Raw genomic sequence first — 20,853 nt, forward strand, 5'->3', positions numbered from 1 at the left:
GTGGTCTCGGGACCACAAATTCAAAGTCAAATAAATTAATTTATTATTATTTCAGATTCATAGCATGTTTATATTAATACATGAAAAATTTAGTGAGTTAATTTTGACGTTTGTGAGCCCAATTGTGAAAAAGGACTAAATCGCATAAAGTGCAAAAGTGCTATTTTGATAGCTAAAGGTGTTATTTTATTAGAGAAGCAAAATTGGGGGATTTTAAAGGGAAATTAGACCCCTATAGATAGAGTGGCCAGCCATAGGAGACATATGTGGTCAAATTTTGAAATTTTTAAAATTTGTTGGGTTAGGTGACCAATTTTGACTAAAATAGAAATAAAATAAAGAAGGATGATATCATCCCTTACTAATCTCTTTTCTCCACTAAAAATTAGCCATAGAAGGGGGTTTGAGAGCTTAAAAATTTTCAGCAACTTGAAGCACTTACAAGTAAGTGATTTCCATGTCCTTTGTTGATGATTTTTGTATTTTTGAGACCCATAAAGCATGAGCTTTCAAAGGAGGGGTATATCTTGCAAAATGGTTGAAGGTCTAGGGTTTTTCCATGAGAGCATTTAGGGTGTTTTCTGAAATTTTATGGAAGAATATGAGTCTTAGTTGTGTAATAGACAACTTTTGTGAAAGGTGTTACCATGAAAACACCTAAAGGGACTATTTTGCACAAGTTGTAAAATAATTGATAAATGTGTGAAATAGAGAGAATTTTGGGTTGATATAAGAGTAAAAAGAGTTCAAATAAGCTTAAGATGTGAAGAAATTTGATAAAAATAAATTTTCGAGCATAGGTGTAAAATGGTCATTTTACCAAAGTTTAGGGGCAAAATAGTCATTTTATCGAAGATGTGAATTTTTAATTGCTTAATTTTATTTATTGATTAAATGAGTGCATTTTTCTATTTTAGATTGAGGATTTCCAAATCTGAACCTAGATCGGGGAAAAGCCAAGCAAATCGACTAAATTGACTAGTTGCCACATTTTGTAATCCAAGGTAAGTTGTATATAAATAATAAGACTAAATTGTTAATGTTTTTATTGAATTGTATTGAGTTAATATAGCATGAATTGTTTGGATGTGAAATTGAGAATGTATAAGGATAATTGAGATAGCGGAAGTTCCGTTGTAACCTTAGGAAGTAAATCGAATATACATGCCATGACGTTTGGGTCATTTGTTTGTGAGCTAGTGTAAGACATGTCTGAGACATGGCATCGGCATTGAGACAAGAGCTAGAGTAAGACATGTCTGGGACATGCATCGGCCTCAAGACGTAAGCCAGTGTAAGACATGTCTGAGACATGGATCGACTACGAGATGATAGTCAGTGTAAGACCATGTTTGGGAAATGGCATCGACTTGAGATGTGAGCTAGTGTAAGACCATGTCTGGGACATGGCATCGACACCTTACCCATGTTTAAGGCTTAATGAATATCCGATAGTGTTCCAAACGATTCAACGGTGAACGTTATGTTCTTAAGTTAATGAGGAAAGTATAATTGTGTTGTGAGTGGTACAGGTACCTAATTGGTATGTATGAGATATGAGCTCATTGAACAATATGTGACTAGTATGGATGGTAATGAGTAAGTTATGCTTAAGCCTACCTTGGTATCATGAGCATGTAGATCATTGATAAAATGTTGTTGTTGTGTACTTACTTATATGCAACTTACTAAGCTTTTATGCTTAGTCCATTTTCTTTCCATTTCCTTACAGTGTCGCCTAACTAGCTCAAGGATTCCAGAAGTCAAATATATTGATCACACTATCAACCGAAACATTCAGTATAGTTGGATTTATATTTTTGAATATGGCATGTATAAGACTTAGACTTTATTATTTTGTGTCTTTGAGAATTGGCCAAATGTGTTGGCTTGGGTTGGAAACCCTTTAATTTGTATTAAGCTTTCAATGACAGAAATATTCAATTTGAATTTATAAAAGATGCATTATCATGGTTGAATAAATGTCTAATGTGGTTGATTGGATTATAGAAATTTTGCTCGTTTTGGTATTGGTTGGCACTTGTGTGAAAATAGGTAGGTAAGGGTGGCAATGAGGTTTGGTAAATAGCCTGATATTGTCCACATGGGTAGGCACACAGGTGTGTGTGCCTGCACATAAAAATTTCAAGTCAGTATGCATGGTAATAAACACACGGTCAAAGACACGACCTTGTGTCTCAGCCATGTGAAGGACACGACCCAGCATACGGGCGTGTGCCTTGTCTGTGTGACATTATGAGCATGCTGACGTCAGAAATAGAATACCCAGGTTTTTGCAGACGGGCTAGGACACGGGTGTGTCGTGGCTGTGTGAGGGACACGGGCTAATGACACAGGCGTGTGTTTGGTTGTATGAAAACCCCTGTAGGTGTGAATCAGAAATTAATTCTACATGGGTGTTGGATACGGGCGTGTTCTAGGGTGCTTAGGCCATGTGAGCCACACGGGCCATCAGCATGACCATGCCGAGTCGGTCACACGGGCGTGTTGCCCTTCCACACGGGCGTATGCCCTGTTTTAAGGAAAAAATTTTCATGGTTGGTTTAAGGACCCGATATAGTCCCGAATGATTTTCAAAGGTCGATTTGAGGCTCGTAGGCCCAGAATAAGAGGTTTAAAGTAGGAAATTGAAAAAGTTTTAAGTTTGGATCGAGTCTCAGTGACTTGAGCTTGGTTGTGTGCATGAGATCAAGTTAGGTAATGCCTTGTGCTCCTCCCCTGTGTGGGGTACGGGCATAAGGTGTTACAAGTTACCTTGATTTGGCTTCGGGTCATGGTATAGGTACTTATCGTGTAAGACCCTTGTGTATCCGACTTCTATATTGAATGGTTCAACGGGTAAATGAAAGATGCGGTTGAGTATGAAGTTGGTACAAGATGGTACAGGTACGTACGGTAATGAATTGAGTTTTGAAACTATGAAATTGATAGGTTCTTTGGTAAGTTATGTGAATGATCATTTGATAGCTTTGAGATTTAATAGAATTGTTTTATATTGTTTTCTATTATTTGAATGATTAATGAATGGTGATAGTTGCTTATTGCTAATATATGAGCTTACTAAGCTTTAAAGCTTACATTGTTTATTTTTCTATGTTTTATAGTGAATTTAAAGCTAACTCGGATTTGGGGATCGTCGGAGACATTACAGCCCATATTTATAAAAATTTCACATCAAGTCCTTGCATTTTTACTATTTCAACAATTTAATCCCTAATCGTTAAATTCGGCAAAAATCACTTATCAAAATACTTATAAATAACAACTAATAATTAAAATTCATCATTTAACATCTAAAATCACAAAGATTCATCGATGGTAACATTCAAAATCTTTAATAGTTTCAAAAATGAAGGTACGAGCTAGTTAGACCTAGTTGCAACGATCTCAAAAATATTTAAATTATAAGAAACCAATCAAAAACGACCTACCAATTGTTGCTAGACATGGCTAGGTTTCTTCTCCCCCTTTTTGTTTCAACTAAATGATGAAGAAGATGAATGAATCATCTGTTTATTTTCTTTTTCTTATTTAATTAACATTATAACATATAATATAATGTTTTTATAATTTAATTAACATTATTATTTTTAACTAAATAACTCTACTGTCCAACACCTTTTAAAAATGGTTTATTTACCATTCAAGTCCATTTACTTTCATTCATTAAGCCATTTAATCATTCAAATCTAACAATAATCAAATTTTACATCCTTTACGATTTAATCCTTTTAATTAATTAACTATTGAAACATTAAAATTTTTAATGAAACTTTAATACAACCTTAATAGCACTCCGTAAATATTTATAAAAATATTTATGGCTCGGTTTATAGAAACGAGGTCCTAATACCTTATTTTCTAAAACTACTTGACTTTATGGTCTTACCACTTGAAATTAATTAATCGTTTATAAAACATAAATTATCATATCAAAAACCTTTTTTAAAACTATATTTGACTCGTAAATATTAAATAATAATATTTACGAACTTGCTCATCGGATTTGTGGATCTGAAACCACTATTTTTGACACCATTGAAAAACAAGCTATTACATGTGTATGCTTGACTCGTATACTTTGAAGTAAGTAAACCTTGAGTTCGAATAAATTAGGAACCAAAAGCTAGTGCGTTGGTTATATAACTTTTTCAGTATGTAACACCATTTAGAATAGTAGAATTCATAGCCCATGAAATTGAGTAAATGATATTCTCTTATTGGCATTATCTGATAGATGGAAAGTAAACATGGCCATGGGTCGTTTGTCTTTGTGATGAATGATTTAATTACTATTTGATAGTAATTGACTTTTTATGAATGAAGATATAATGGTTACCATGAGATAAAATAGGATATATTAGGAGAACAAATTTATCCCAAAGAGATTAAGGATGTCCTATGAAGGTAACACACTTATGACAAGGTCATTGGATGAGAACTGGTCGAGTATCTTTCGTAATGGTATGTTATTAGGCGAAAAGTTGGTACTTAATTATAAATCATTTGATCCCTAATTACATATATTCAATCGGTCTCTCCACTAGCTCGTTGAAACCAGAAATGAATTACATGTTTAATCAAATGAACATAAATGGATAGAAATGATAAAATTAGAGAAATGAGTTACGTTCATAAATGACTGTGGTTTCTCACTAAGTATGGAAATGACTTGAGAATTAATTTAAGTTTTTTGAATCATCATTTAATTAAATAATTGAAGTTCAAAATGATATTAAATTAATTGGTCATTGTGAATCAATTGAATATAGAAGTTAAATGTATTTTCTCATATATTCTTTTACAATAAAGTTGTCATAATTTTAACGGAATTAGAATTGGGTTGAGAAAATAATTTAATTTGAAAATTTAATTTATTTAAATTTATTTAATAAATAATTTTATTTTAGAAAATAGAAAAACATGTATTGGATTGGATTAAATTATAAAGTGGTAAGTTAAAAGTCTAAGAATATAAGAGAGACCTGAATCTCCATTATAATACTTATGAGGGGAGGCACACCCTATTAGCCACCCCTCTCTTCTAGTTCAACTAGGGGATAAGTTTAATATGAAAAAAAGAAACTAGAGGATGAGTTTTTTCTATTAAATAAGTATCATTTGTATTATACTAATTCAACTAGGGTTTAACTTCCCCTTTCCTCTCCCTATAAATATACGACACTAGTAGGGCTAAAAAAACTGAGATATTATTACTATGCCCGAAAATAGTAAAAATTTATGAGTATAAATTATATTTTCTAAGAGTAATAGTTCTATCTATTTCTATAAGAGAGAGGGGTCTACTTTCCTATTGAAAGTAAGAAAATTATTTTTGGTTCTGTGTTTGATCTGAAATTGCTCGAGCACATGCTCGAAGTAGTTCGTAGTATAAGAATACCAAATAAGGTTGTTTGGTTAAAAGTTGGGAACGTTTAGGATTCGTCTAGCTCAAAGCACAAATATTATTTTAGAAAAAATATTATTGTTATAAATATTACAAACCAGTTCGACTTTCAAATTTTTTATTTTTCTGCTATGTAAAATACATTATTTTCGAACTAGATTTTTTCTAACAAGGGGAAGGCTTGAAGTAGACCCTTGTCTCATGATTACTTTTATTAGAGTAGCCTAATATAAAGTGTGGGTTGAATGTGGCTACATTGGGGCCGATGAATTTGAAAAATTAAAATCATTAAATGAAATTATTTTTATGTGACAATTGTCCTGATGATATTATAAGGATGCCCTTCCTTATTTACATTTTTATCTAGGCGTAGAGGTATACAAATAGTATATTTTAATTGTGACATATATATTTTAAATATAATTATATGTTGTTTGCTAGTGTAATTTATATATTTTAAATTTTTATTTATTAATTTCTCATACATTTTGACATATTAAATATTTAATTAAATTTTATTATAATTATTATAAATTATTTGTACTACTTTTAATTATATTATAAACTATTTATGATATTAATTATTTATAATCAGTCAATGGCCAAGAAATATATGTTTAATGTTGGAGAGAATAACCCAACAAATATAGAATGTTAGAATAATGAAATAAAATTATATACAATATTTATTTTCTTGTTAATTCTATTAGTAATCATATTGTCGAATAATTTTTAGGGTGAATTACCCAAAATATTGATTTTAACCATAAATATCATATTAGGTCGATTTTTGTAAAATTTATTAGATTAGGCCAATTTTGGAGAAGAAAAGGAAAACTAATCCAGCTGAACTCGTTTTTAATGAATATGATAGGGAAACACTTTCAACTAGACACGTTTTAGCTTTGGCAAATTGTTTAATGTTAGTATTATTATCCTTCAATCCTGGGTTTCATTTTTCTCCTACTCACATTTGTATTTTTATTTTATATTGTTTTAAACTTTTAAACTTTTTAATTAATTTTTAACATATTAGTTCTTTAGTTAGATGATTAGATAGTTGCAAATACATCATTGATTCTCGTGTTCAATTTTTTCCTATTCAAATTTATATTTTTTATTATATGTTGCTTCAAGTTTTTAAATTTTAATTAATTTTTTAACATATTAGTACTTTTGTTAGATGACTATATTGCTACAATTACATCATCAAGTCGGAGGTTCCATTAATTTTATAAGCATATTAATGTATTTTTTATTTCATATTGTTTTAAGCTTTTTCTAAAATTAAATGTTAATATCATCTATGTGACAATTCACATGTATGTCACCTCAACAAAGTTAAAAAATATTAACATTTACATCTATTTTAAAGTGATTTAATAAAAATGTAAATTTAAGAATTAAAAGAGATGAAAAATTAAATGAATGACTAAAATAATTTTTATAAAATTAGAGGTAAAAAATCATTATACCATCTTTAAACAATAAAAAAGAATTGCGAGTCAGATTTGAAAAAACCATTATATAAATTACTAGGTATGCTGTTCCAGTGGCTTTTTCATACTGGCATGGGATACAATTCTCAAAAATAATATTATGAAAATCTTTTTTAAAAAATTATTCGTGGAAGAGATACCCGTATCCGATATCTAATCTGAATCCAAGATAAATTTCTATACATAGGTGGAGAAAGAAGGTTAAGAATTTAAAATTAAGAACTAGGTTTCTTCCTCATCCATTTTGTTGCTGACCATTTCTCACCTGACAAAACCACGCATCCTCCATGCAAGCTATTTGGATCGGACTGCCCGTCGAGTCCCTACCGGAAGCAAGCAATGCAACCAACAAAGATAACCAAATCAGAGAAATCTTAATCACTTCAAACTTAAGGTATCCTACTAGGTACCCTTTCTAGTATGAGATATTGGACAATGCAATCAAGTAGGGCAAATTCCAACAAGGAATGTCCAGAAACATTTACCGGAACCAAAAATATTGTGTATCTTGATTTCCAGTCCAATCTCACAAGGGCTATGTTTCTAACTTTTTTATACGAAAACTAAAAGTAGTAAGGGTATTTTCCATATTCTAGTCTGATTACATGATGTATAACCCTCGATATATTCAGCATAGAAACCACATAACAAGTAGCTAAACTGAAACATGAAACCTCATGAGGCGTAATGTAAATAACTATTAGTCTATTTTCCTAAATATTTTTAATTCTTTTTCTTTTTCTTTTTTTAAATTTTCATTGATGGTTGAATTATCCAGTCCAACCAGAATCTGAAAATCCGATGGTTTTGACTTTCAATCCAATATTTTAGTTTGTAACCACAAGTATAGGCAGGCATGTAAACTGGCAATTTAAATACATTGAGAAGAACGAAACAAACCATACTCCAGAAAAGTACGGCATCTCCTTTTATCGGTTTTATTGACATCCCTTTAACAACCTTCCCACCACAGCTACAATCGCCTGTACCAGCCTGAGATTACATAACACACTTAAAAAATAATGCAATGAAAGGTAAAGCACCGTATGTTGCTCAGATTCCTTATTTTTTGGAACAGTATTCGTGTTCAATGCTCATGTCTAAAATATGAATATAGGATATGGATACATGTAAAACCTTAGAAAGGTACACATCAATTCATTGTATCTTTTTTTTTTTATGAAAGAAGGAATTACCCTAGGGAAATATGTTTCTCCTCCTTCAACATCATCACTAAGATACATGAGCATAGTTGCTATTCGTTGACCGCGCTTAATGTTAAACTGCATTTGTGGCAAAGCAAAAGGATCAAGATTCCACCATCACAAGAACAGATATAAATCTAATCCCGACCAATAGATAGACAATGTTTGATGTAATCAAGCCAAGTTACCTCAAAGCTATAAGAAATTTGGATTCAAGTTCAACTTAAATTTCAAGTCTTGCAGTTGGACTTGAACTCAATTTGAGATAAATATCGCCTGAGGTTTGCTCAATTAAGCTTTGATTAAACTCATTTAACTAATAAAAAATGAGCTAAATTCTCATACTTGACACCAAGTTTGATTATTTGTGCTTGAAGTTGAGTATTTTTTAATACGAACTAAAAATACAAAAGCTCAGTTACACTCACAAGCTGCTCAAGTTAAACATTAGGATACTCAAACTCAACGCCACAATGACTGAACTTCTCAAGCTGAACCCAAGTAACTTATGAGCACAAATGTCTAGTTTATACCCCTAACCAAGTCAATTTTGAGAAAAAAATATCACTTACAGGATCAGAAAAGTAATCGTGATGGGGCTTGTAAAACTGATCCTTTTCATACCTGTGATGCATTAGATGTTATTCAGTTTTCATGCTTTTTCAGAAATATTTTACACAAATAATATGTCATCAACCAAACCTTAAAACTTGGATTTGCTCCCCATGTTCAGCTGGTATTTGAGAAAACACTGAAATCCGCTTTTCAATTGCCTTGAGATTAAAAGAAACAAAAAGTTAGGAGAACACTTGATTACACAATTTATTAAGCAATTGGAGAGGATAGATGTAAACAACAACTTGAAATGTTAGAAATGGAAATCTATCATGCATATTGAAACTATACATATGAATATGTGACAGTCATCCAAGTCCAAGTACCATAGAATGCATCCAAAATCTAAAACATAATGATAAGAATTTACATTGGAGAGAAGAACTGCATCTGACAACCATGTCCAACACATTTAGATAATAGCTATTGAGAATCTGACACATATACCCATGTCGATTGCATATGGGTATCCAACACATCCAAATCCAATTAACATTGACAATATAAATTTGGTATCATCATTTATATGCCAATTTGGACCAATGCTTGTACGCTTTACCCCTTAGCTACTAATAAATACCTTCTACAACATTACTCTTTTACTTTTTTATTTTTCTTGAAGTACTCAAGTCTAACATGTTTGGAAATGGGTATGAGAGTGCAATCTTCCTTACACATGAGAAAATAGATAAAAACTGTGGATACCCATGTCGAATGCATACTCATTGTAGAGATTAGACTTTAACCTTAGGTAATTGATATCCCTTGATATTAAGATCCGTTTAATTTTTGTGTATAATAATTTCCCATAAATATTTTGATGTAATATACTACTATAGAATGAGTAAAAAATTGTCTCGTTCACTCAATTCTTCATGGCATCAGAGCTAGAACAAAATTTCCCATTGTATATAGCTGAAACAGTTATTTCTAAAAGTAGTAGACCAGCATCAACAAAAGAGAGAACCATGAGTCTTGAGGGAGATCCATCTCATCATTCATTGCAGCTGACCCTTCATAAGCTGAATGAAAAAAAAAAACTACCCGGAATGGGCACAATCCGTGAAGTTGGCCATTGATGGGAGGGGAAGCTTGAATATCCGACAGGGCATAAGAAGAAACCAGAAGAAGATGACAAACGGATAGGTGGATGGTGGTCCAAGAATTCTATGATCATTGCTCGGCTAATTAACTCCATGGAACCTTCAATAGGTAAACCTTATCTTTTTCTTCCTATTGCAAAGATGTTTAGGAGGCTATGAGAGAAACCTATTTAAACTTTGAAAATTTTTCTAAAATATTTGAACAAAAACCAAGCCATGGTATATTACAATGAAATGGTGTCACTATAATAATGACAATGCCTTATTACTCAATACATGAGTAGCTGTTAGAGAACAGCACATTGGATTGACCCGCTATGAGTATGTTTAATGAATTATTATGTAATAGTCACAATATTATTAAAAGGGGCAATAGAAAATTCCTCAAATTCCTGGAGGTATTGGCTTGGGCCTAGAAATAGAAGATCAGGTAACACGTGAATCCAACGAGTTGGTTTATAATAATTCATGAAGGAAATTATCATATTTCCGCAAGTCAATTAGATGCGAAATATAAAAATTGACTTTTTTTCGTAGCTGCACAAGATTCTACATGGTCACACTCTATAGTTGAAGCGAACAAAATTCAAATACATTTGGTATTGTATTTAGCTATCACATGAATTAAATTAATTTAATTTGATGATTAAATATTGAACATATTATACGTACAAACTTGTTGCACACAAATAGAGAACATATTTAATATTAATATATGAATTTGATTCATAGAAATTATTAATTATACATTTTACCAAAATTATTAATATAAACAATTATAATAATAATTTCGGTCAAAATATAAAAGGACATGGAAAGTGATATTCTTTTGGAAAGAATAAAATCCTTTTCATGACTTTCCATTTGTTTTCTCTAATAATAAGAGAATAATCTCGTTTTTCTTTCTTATATATGATATCAAAAATAAATAAAAGAAAGATATCCCTTAATGTGTTAGGGTTACAAAAAAAAAAAAAGAGTCTAGCAGCCATATTTGAATTCTCTTTGAAATTGTTCAAAAAGTTTTTCTGTTCGAGGTTGACTAGGTGGACTACGTAGAGGCCGAGACGTTTTTCGTTGAGGCTTGGAATCGACATCAAATCAGCAGAATCCTTTAATCGCTTTTCAATTGAGAAAGTATATCTTCAACTCTAGTCCAACCCGTTTCGTTCCTCGTACATGGCTTCGCTAGGATAATTTTTTCGCTGCGCCACAGGGGGTATCGGCGATCCCAACAAATGTGGTTAATTAATACCCAAAGACAAAATTGTAAAAGTATAATCGCTATAGAATTTTAATTAAGAAAAGGTTTCGATACTTAGATAGCAATAATCCAAAAGAACCAAAATGGTTATTAAACCATTGTTCCTTAAACGTTAGTGGACACTAATGATGATGGTCACTTAAATTAAACTAATTAATTAAATTTAATTAACATTTAATTTTAATATAAATAGAAAAGTTAGTGGGATGATAACAAAGTTGTCATTTTCTCAAACCTTCAATGAATATTGAAGAAGAAAAAAATAAAGAAAACACCATTTTGAAGCTAGCATTCAATCACTTGATTATAAGTAATTGAAGTCATTTTCTTATAATTTTTATACATTTGAAGTCATTAAATCTTGATTTAGCTAGTCCTACCAATTTGTGAAACTATTAAATTTTTTTGAAAGTTGCCATTATTGAGAATTGGATGAAGTAAGTGTAAAATTGATAGAAATTAAGCTTAGTTTATGAGAAGAACTAAATTGTAGAGCTTAATTGTTAGTTTTATACATTAAGGATTAAATTGAAGAAAATGCAATATTATTATGAAATTTCGATAGCAATAGAAAATAGGTCCCTAATGAGTATGTGAAATTGAGTTTTAATCCGAAACTTTAAATCGATAGTTATGTTTGTTCCGAATTCAGGGACTAAATTAAATAAATTAAAAAATATATTTATCTTTGTATGAATGTGATTTGGATGAAAATTGATGTATTATAATTGAATTATTATTTATAGCTAAAAACAACGCCAAGTTGTCGAGAAGGAAAGGAAATGCGAGAGCCAACGACGAGTGACGCAAGCTTTTGGTTTGTATCTCTATGACCCGAGATCAATCTAATTACTGCATATTCATGTTAAACTGCATGATTTAGTAATGACATAAGCATATAATATTTTTATGAGTTAAATTGTGGTGATTAATATATAATATCAAGAAAGAGGACTAAATTAAATGAAATAAAAATAACATGATTTAATTGATATGTGGTACCTGGTATGAAATTGAGTTAAAGCATGTTATATGTTGTATTGAAATGGTAAATTGATGATGAATTGAGAATGATGGAATGTAAATTGAACTGTGTGATGATATTGGAAATTGGTTACCCTATTAACTGTACGGGTTTATACTTCGGTTTGGCCAATTATGCACTTTGTATATTTGCTTCGGTTTATCCGATTATGCACTTACGTTCCAATAATTTTAGGCTTAGATTATTTTGGATTCAGATCGGGCCCAACGGATTTTGACAAATTCAAATAATTTCAAATATTCTAAATTATAAATATTTTAATTTTGAATATAATAATTCATTTTACTTCTATGATGATAACACAATCCAAATTGATCTTATAAAAATATTATATATATTTAGTAGAAATAGTTTATATAAAATAATTAAAGTTATTATATGTCACATTTATGATTATATCATATGTATATGAATTTCAAAATATTTTTATTAGAAGAAACATGATTTAAAATTAATTTTATTACTGATGTTATTAATATTTCATAACAAACCATATTTAATTATTTTTATAATTATAAAACTAATTATTATATTATTAATATATATTATATCATTATATATTTTATATTATCATTAAATTTAAATTTAAATTTTATAGAATAGAATAATTATTAGTCTTATATATTTATTATACATATATAATTATTGAATTAAAAACATGTTATATTCAATTAACATTTCAAAATTTATTCCACTTTATAGTTTAACATAAAAATTTATTATTAATTACTTTTGCTATTAATAAAATTTTAATATATGTAATATTTATGAATACATCTTCATAAATTAAATAATTATCATTTATTTATATGTTATTTTTATTTAGAGTAATATATAATATAATTATATTAATTATTAATGCCTATTTCAGTTGTTGAGCTATAAATTCAAGCCATTTCAAGCTTCGAATTGAATTTATCTTGAGCTTAGGATAAATTAGTCTCGAACTTGGATCCTTACCGACTCAGACTTTCTCGAGATTGAGCTTTATCAAGCTCAGGCTTTCTCAAACTCGGACCGTTATGCGTTCAAATCGACATGGTTAAACTTTCGGGCCCGAGCCTATCACACCCTATGTTTAGGACAACAAGTGAATTTACCTTTGAAGGAATTTGGATGTAGTTTGTTCATATTCATGGTAGAAACTGTGGGAAGTTAGATCCTAAGGCTTGAAAACATGTTTTTGTAGGATATGCATCAACACAAAAAGATACAAGTGCTATGATCGACAAACAAAAAGAATACTTGTTTCAATATATATTACCTTCTTTGAAAAGCTTCTAACTCTCTTGAAAAGCTTTTTGAGCCAAAGATTCAAATAAGTATAGAATCAAATGATAGCTTAGATAAAGACCTTGTAGAACCATCTCATAACATTGCTAGAGATGAGAACGATGTTCAAACAAACACCAAGGCATTGCTTGTTTATTCAAGGATGAATTAGAGTCAAGGAAATGAGATCTGCCAAGAATCTACACCCCAAATTGTTCATGATGTTAGGGAATTCTTATAAGGGATAATGTCACATTTGATACTTGTACTTTCATAAAATGTTCATCGCGGTACTTGTACTTTGAAAATATCGTGTTCTATAATGATACATATACTTTCATAAAATGTCCACTGTGGTACCAGAACTATCAATATGTGTTTTATTATGGTACATAATGTTAACACCGTTAGTAAATTGCTAAATCAACCAATGAAAATTTGATACAAATTTTTTTTCCAAAATATCAAGTTCATATGGATAAATATAACATTATATGGAAAACTAAATAAAAATTTAAATTAAAACAAATAACTAAATATATGGTTAATAAAAAGAAATAAATACTAAATTTACATAAGCAAAACGTCATCTTCTCCATTTATGTAAATAAATAGTCATCTTCTCCAAAGAGCTTTCCATTTGAAATAATATTTTTAATTAATTTCTAAATAATATTTTTATTATCCATGGAAGTACATGTACTTTCATGTAAATTTAGTATTTTCTTTTTGTTAACTATATGTTACCAATGAAAATTTGATACAAATTCTTCCAAAATATCAAGTTCATATGGATAATATAACATTATGTGAAAACCTAAATAAAAAGTGAATTAAAAAAATTAACATATGATAAATAAAAAGAAATGAATACTAAATTTACATATGCAAAAACATTCTCTTCTCCATTTAAGTAAATAAATAGTCATCTTCTCCAAAGAGCTTTCCATTTGAAATAATATTTTTATTAACCATGGAAGTACATGTACTTTCCTGTAAATTTAGTATTTTCTTTTTGTTAACTATATGCTTAGTTATTTGTTTTAAAATTTAATTTATTGTTTTATTTAGCTTTCACATAATATTATATTATTCATTTGGACTCGATGATTTGAGAACAAAAAATTTAAGCATCAAATTTTCATTGACTGGTTTAGCAATTCACTAACGTAATAACACCAACATAAAAAAACACACATTGATAGTTCAAGTACCACATTGGACATTTTGAAAGTACAGATAATAATTTGGACATTTTATGAAAGTGCAGGACCAAATGTGACATTATCCCTTCTCATAATGACCCCCTAGTTACTAAGTCAAATATTACTAAGTCTAATCTTGTATCTAATATTAATCTCTCGATTGCCAAAAGGAAAAGAGTGAGGAGTTGTGTTAAATACCCTTTGTCCAATTTTGTTTCTTACAAAAATTTGTCACTTGCTTTTTTCCTTTTACCTCGCAACTAGCTATTCTGAATATTCCTAAGAATATACAAGATGCCCTAAAGGTTCCGTATTGGAGAGAGCCTATCTACAAGGAGGTGAAAGCTCTTGTAAAGAATAACACGCAGCAAATTGAAGAGTTACCAAAGGGAAAGAAGACGGTTGAATGCAAATGGGTTTTCACAATCAAGTTCAAAACAGATAGGTTGATTGAAAGATGCAATTCGAGGTTGGTTACTAAAGGTTTCACACAAACCTATGGGATTGACAAGACCAGTAACCAAGTTGAATACTGTCAGAGTTCTTTCAATTGCAGTGAAACTTGATTCGCCTCTTCAGTAGCTAGATCAGGAAAATGTGTTCCTCAATAGGGATCTAAACGAGGAAGTTTCTATGGATTCACCGCCTGGATTTGAAAAAGAATTTGCAGCAAAGATGTGCAAATTAAGGAAGTCCTTGTATGGTTTAAAACAATCACCTACAACTTGGTTCGAGAGATTTACCATGTTCATTAAAAAAAAGGGTATTCTCAAGGGCAAGCTAATCATACTATGTTGTTTGTAAAACACTCAAATGAAGAGAAGATTGCTATTCTTATTGTATGCGTTCTTGATATCATCCTCATAGGAGATGATGAAGCAAAACTATTAAAGCAAAAATTGGCCTCTGGATTTGAGATCAAGGACTTCGGAAGCTAGTGGTAATTTTTGGGCATGAATATAGCTCATTCAAAAAGAGGTTTGGAGGTTTCATAGGAAAAAAAATATGTTGATGACTTACTTAAAAAAACTAGAATAAGTCAATGCAAGCCAACGGTGACACCATTTGATGTTAATCTAAAGTTTGGAAACAAAGAAGGGAAACTAGTCGATGTGGCACAATATCATAAATTAATAGGAAAACTTATTTACTCATCGCATGCTCGGCCAAGCATTGCATTTGCTGTCAGTTAAGTGAGTTAATTCATGCACTCACCACATGAAGAACACCTTGAGGCAGTCTACCTTATATTGAGATATATCTAAAAGGTCCTCCAGGAGAAGAGTCATTTTTAGGGAAAAATGAGCAGCGAGGTATCAAAGTTTACATAGATATAGATTGGGCAAGTTTGATTCAGATAGAAGATCCACCACAGGCTACTGTACATTTGTTTGGGGAAATTTAGTTACTTGGAGAAGCAAAAATCAAAGTGTCATAGCTTGTAGCAATGTTGAAACATAATATCGATCTACGGCTCATGGGATTTATGAAATAATGTTGCTAAAGAAGATATTGGAAGAATTGAAGAAATCTACAACCATGCATATAAAGCTCTATTGTGATAACAAGGCTGCAATTAGTATGGCTCATAATCCAGTTCAACATGACAGAACAAAGCATGTTGAGATTGACTGACACCTCATCAAAGAGAAGATTTAAGCCGGAATGATTTGCTTACCTTTTATCCCAACTTCATAACAAGTTGCAGATATCCTTACCCAAAGATTGTCAAAGCCATTTTTCGAGTACTTAATTAACAACTTGGGCATACTAGATATCTATGCACCAACTTGAGGGGGAGTGTGGAGATTAGAAGAAATCTTTAGTAATTTTTTACCTTGGATAATTGATACCCCTTGATATTAGGATCCATTTATTTAGGAGACAAATCCCTTAAATTTAGGATTTAGTTTCTGTCTTTTTTGTGTATAATATTTTCTTAAAAATACTATGATGTAATATACTGCTGTAGAATAAATAAAAAACTTCTCTTTCCCTCAATTCTTCACTCATATCCAATGATCATCTCCAAATCCAAGTAAGTCGAAAACATCGAGGATGCGAATTTATATTGGTGAAAAGTAACTAGAAATCTAACCTGTATCATTGGACACTTTCTTTCATTTGGCCTCAAGAACATACCAGAGCTTGTCCTGACCTTACTCTTAATTCCCTGAGAAACAAAGGCTATTTATTAAGTAAGATCAATTCTTACATTGAAAAAAAAGTTATCAAAGGTAAGAATAGAACCAACAATTCATGTGTTCATTTCATGTTTATGTATATTTTAAGTATCATTATCATGTAAGATCAATTACTACCTTGGTTGATATGCTCTCAATCAAGATTTCTCGATTTCAATGTAAGAGAAGATCTCCCATCACGAATTTCCAAGTGAACTTCAAAAATGGTATACTTTACACAAAAGACGCATACTTAAATTCAACATTTAGATCTGATTCTTTATTTTACTTTAAGTATTCATGTCCAACACATATTTGGACGTAAGTACGAGGAAATGGCAATCTAAATGCATAAGAACACTTGGGAAAAAAATAAACATACTTATAATGGACCCACCCATGTTCGAATATCAAATCCAAGTTCAAGTAGTATAATGAGGCACCACAAATTCAAGGAAAGAAAAAGAAGAGAAATGTACCATCCCAGTTTTTGCATCCACCACAGTAGAAACTTGAAGACGAGGGAGGGCAATGGCTTTAAGGTAGTCGCATTCCTGCAGAGATCATCAAGAGTGAAGCCAAAAATCCTATATTGTAGTATTGATACAAAAAACTTATCAAATTACAACTTTTTTAGCCAAAATATTTTCTTTTACTATCTTCTAAGTATAGACCTACCAAAAATTAAAAAATTTTCGAAGGCAATACAAAAGGAATAGAGGCAAGCAAGCATGAAGATCATAACATAATAGTAAAAAGTCTATCATGCTAAGTTAGCAAAATAATCCAAACTTATTGGGTCCGGGTCTGATCCGACTCAATCCTATAAGGGCATTTTTCTCAAAAATCGAGTTTGGGGGCAGGGCAGGTTTTAATTAAAATTTTCAAGATTGGATTAAGGTCAAGCTTAGATCAGATTTGTCCTATCCTAAAATATGAACTAAAATGCTTCTCTTTTACTTTTGTAACTATTTATATATTTTTCAATTAAGCATTTTTCTTAATTTTATTAGATTTTATAATACGTATTTGATTATTCTTATATTTTAATTAGCATTTTTATTTTTTATAAAGTTGATATAAAGTATTATGTAGGCTTTAGGGATGGGGTGAGAAGTTTTTCCATTTCAGAGTAAGGTTTGGGAGTTCAAAGATTAAATACAATTGGATTTGGCATGAAAGCAAAGTTGGGATCGAGATGAGAAAAAAAGTCAGTTCATCTTGCTCCATTATCATCCCAACTATATGTCTGACATGGATATGATCAAACTTTTTAAAAGTTTTCAATGTATCTAAAGGATCCTTGAAAGTAATATTTTCATTGTCATATGTTGGACAAAAATATTGAATACAAAACTTAAGAAAAAAAAAGGACAAATAGAATAAGATAAGATACATAACAGAATAACATAAAATACATACCTCATTGCTAAGGAAATTATGAAGTACTATAATTCGAGGAGACCAGCTAATTATTTCAGGTTTGACCTACATCAAAAAATAAAAATAAAAATTTAATAAATTTTTCTTTTCCATTTAAAAAAAGTGTAAGAAGAATCATCTTCCAGATCAATTTTATTTTACACAACATAAAAGATATATAATAAATCAATCCTACAAAGTAGAATTAAATCGAGCGAGCTCAAGTAGTTTGATCTTTATTTTGAACAGAATTTGAGTTTTAAAAATAAAACTCTATCCAGCTCAAGTCGAGCTTAGAGCCACAATTTTTTTACATGCTCAAGCTTGAGCTTCTAATAGCTTAAACCTTGACTCAATTATTCTTCTACTAGATATATTAGAGTTGTACGACACACACACTCAAAAAAAAAAAAAAGAAAAAAAAAACTGCTAACACAACACAAATATATGAAAATGTCAAAATATTCATAATCCAGATTCTTGGCATGTCAAAGGTTATAAAAATTAAAGAATATCTTAAACACAATTATGAAACTAGAAAATATGAAACACGACATGAATATACGAATGGTTGAGTGTAAAAAACATACATATCCAAGACGCAAAATTTCTGCTTCTTGATCACCATGCCAATGACTCAAACCTGAAAAATTAAAATATGGCTAGAACTTATAAGATTCTTCATCCAAAGTTCAATTATGCTGAAAAACATTCGATTACTTTTTTGTTTGAGAACAGTGAAGAATAGATGTTATTAGACCTCAAATGTGAGTGCCTGGTATGTGTTTAGTATGGATATGATCAAAAAATTTCCTATATATTTGGAAGATCATACTTTTGAATCCATGTCTGGATGTGCTGAAAACGAGTATCAGATATAGATTCTTCAAAGAAGATAAAGATTCGGAATAATAAGGTAAGAACCTCTGTTACTTAGACTCGGGTGCATGCCGAATATGAGTATGTATTCAAAACTAGTATAGGCAGATTTTTCTTAACTTTTCATATATTTGGAAGATCTTTGATGGTCACATACTCATATCACATGAGTATCAAAGACTGACAGTTAAAGAAAAAGAAAAATTAAAACAACATAGGTAAAGTAAGAACCGTACCAACCTATTGGCAACCTGAGATGACCATCACTTTGCCTTGTATGCAGTTTTGTAGTAGGAAAGTGATAATTACCTATAAAAGAAGAGAGGAGAATTTTAAAAACATAAAAATTAAGGAAAGAAATATTCAAGATGATGCTAGCTAAAACATTACAAAAGTTGCACTTTCCTATGATTTAGATTCAAATGTAAGTGTCAGACAGAAATGTGTCTGCAGCCCTTCTCTTATTTCTAGATTGCAACCATTGTACCAATATATAGGAGAGATCCACTTAGGTTAATGTAAAACTAAGTTTAAACACTTGTATAATTTTCTATATGATTTATATTTTAACTAAAGGGTCATTGGATTTAGTAATATAACATAAAGTTTCACATCATTCTAAGTCTCTATCATATTGGTCAAGAATACTTTTTAATTACATGAAAAAAATTGAAATACCACAATTGTTGCATGAGAAGTTTTGCAAACATATATATATATATATTCAATGATAAAAAATACCGTATGAATCTTCTAATCTTCGTATGAATGCTAGCTGAAACGAAGCACCTGCTATTTTCCCATATCATAAAAATTAATTTATGAAGAATAACAACAAATCTAAGCAGCAAAACAATTGAAAATCTAATCCATTGCTTCAATGCTAATACAAATTTCAATGTCAGAATTGAAATTTCTCTCTTCAAACATAAAATACAAGTGATAATAATAAGAAATATTTCACAAATTCGCTCATACCGAAACAAAAATATGATAAAATTATTTGAACGTAATCAAATAAAAATAAAAATCCAGCCAAAACCCCATTTCGTGTCTCAACCAAATGCATCGATCTGTTGAGTTAAATCTCTGGTTTTCATGGTTTGGAAGATATATTTCAAGGAAGAAAAAAAACAAAACCCATGAATTTAAAACTAAAAAAATGGTGGGAAATCAGACAACATTGATGAAAGAGAAAAGAACAAGAGATACCCCACCATTGATGTTTGAAGTTGAAAGATTGAGAGATAATAGAACTTTTTTTTAAAGGAAAATGTAAATTTGGAATTGGAATTGGGTGGAAATGACATACCGATAATCATTCCGACAGTAACAAAGGTTAATAAACCGAGAACGATCTTCATAGCAGGAGCCATCGCCTACGGAAGTTGCTTGTGTCGGGTAAAAAAAACTGAGTTTGAACCGTTAAAAACTATTTTTTTATCGCATTAATAAAATTTTTAATTTATCATTTAATTAAAAGGAAATTTATTTTTTATTTTTTATGCCTGTTTTATTATATTGATCAGTTATATATACATTTATTTTTATTTATTTATTAATTATTTTATTGAATTGATGTAGTATAGGTCATTAATTTAATTATAAAAATTTAAAATATATTTTCATAATTAAAATAATTTATATTATTTAAATATAATTTAATATTTTATTAAAAAAATATGTAAGGTGATATTTGAATTTAGGCTAATTGTCGGGTTAAGAAATCTTTA

General features: G+C 30.2%; 1 protein-coding gene across 5 annotated transcripts; it reads right to left on the minus strand.

Annotated features, from left to right (window-relative positions):
- Positions 1-6,938: 6,938 nt before the first annotated feature.
- On the minus strand, positions 6,939-20,559 carry LOC108469008 (prolyl 4-hydroxylase 1-like). 5 transcript variants are annotated; one of them, XM_017769901.2, is made up of 12 exons: positions 20,433-20,559; positions 19,862-19,909; positions 19,361-19,429; positions 18,832-18,884; positions 18,242-18,307; positions 17,299-17,373; positions 16,735-16,809; positions 8,835-8,905; positions 8,705-8,756; positions 8,124-8,210; positions 7,828-7,920; positions 6,939-7,250 (listed from the first exon to the last, which is right to left on the minus strand). In XM_017769901.2, exons 1-12 carry the CDS (start codon positions 20,494-20,496, stop codon positions 7,143-7,145), a joined length of 861 nt encoding a protein of 286 aa, XP_017625390.1. In that variant the 5' UTR covers positions 20,497-20,559; the 3' UTR covers positions 6,939-7,142. The 5 variants fall into 5 exon arrangements, with proteins under 5 accessions (XP_017625390.1, XP_017625403.1, XP_017625412.1 ...); XM_017769914.2 differs by having other exon boundaries at positions 7,833-7,910; positions 19,862-19,912; XM_017769923.2 differs by having other exon boundaries at positions 7,828-7,910; positions 19,862-19,912.
- Between the last annotated feature and the right edge of the window lie 294 nt (positions 20,560-20,853).

Source organism: Gossypium arboreum, chromosome 3, assembly GCF_025698485.1.
Source record: "Gossypium arboreum isolate Shixiya-1 chromosome 3, ASM2569848v2, whole genome shotgun sequence".
NCBI classification, from domain to species: Eukaryota; Viridiplantae; Streptophyta; class Magnoliopsida; order Malvales; family Malvaceae; genus Gossypium; species Gossypium arboreum.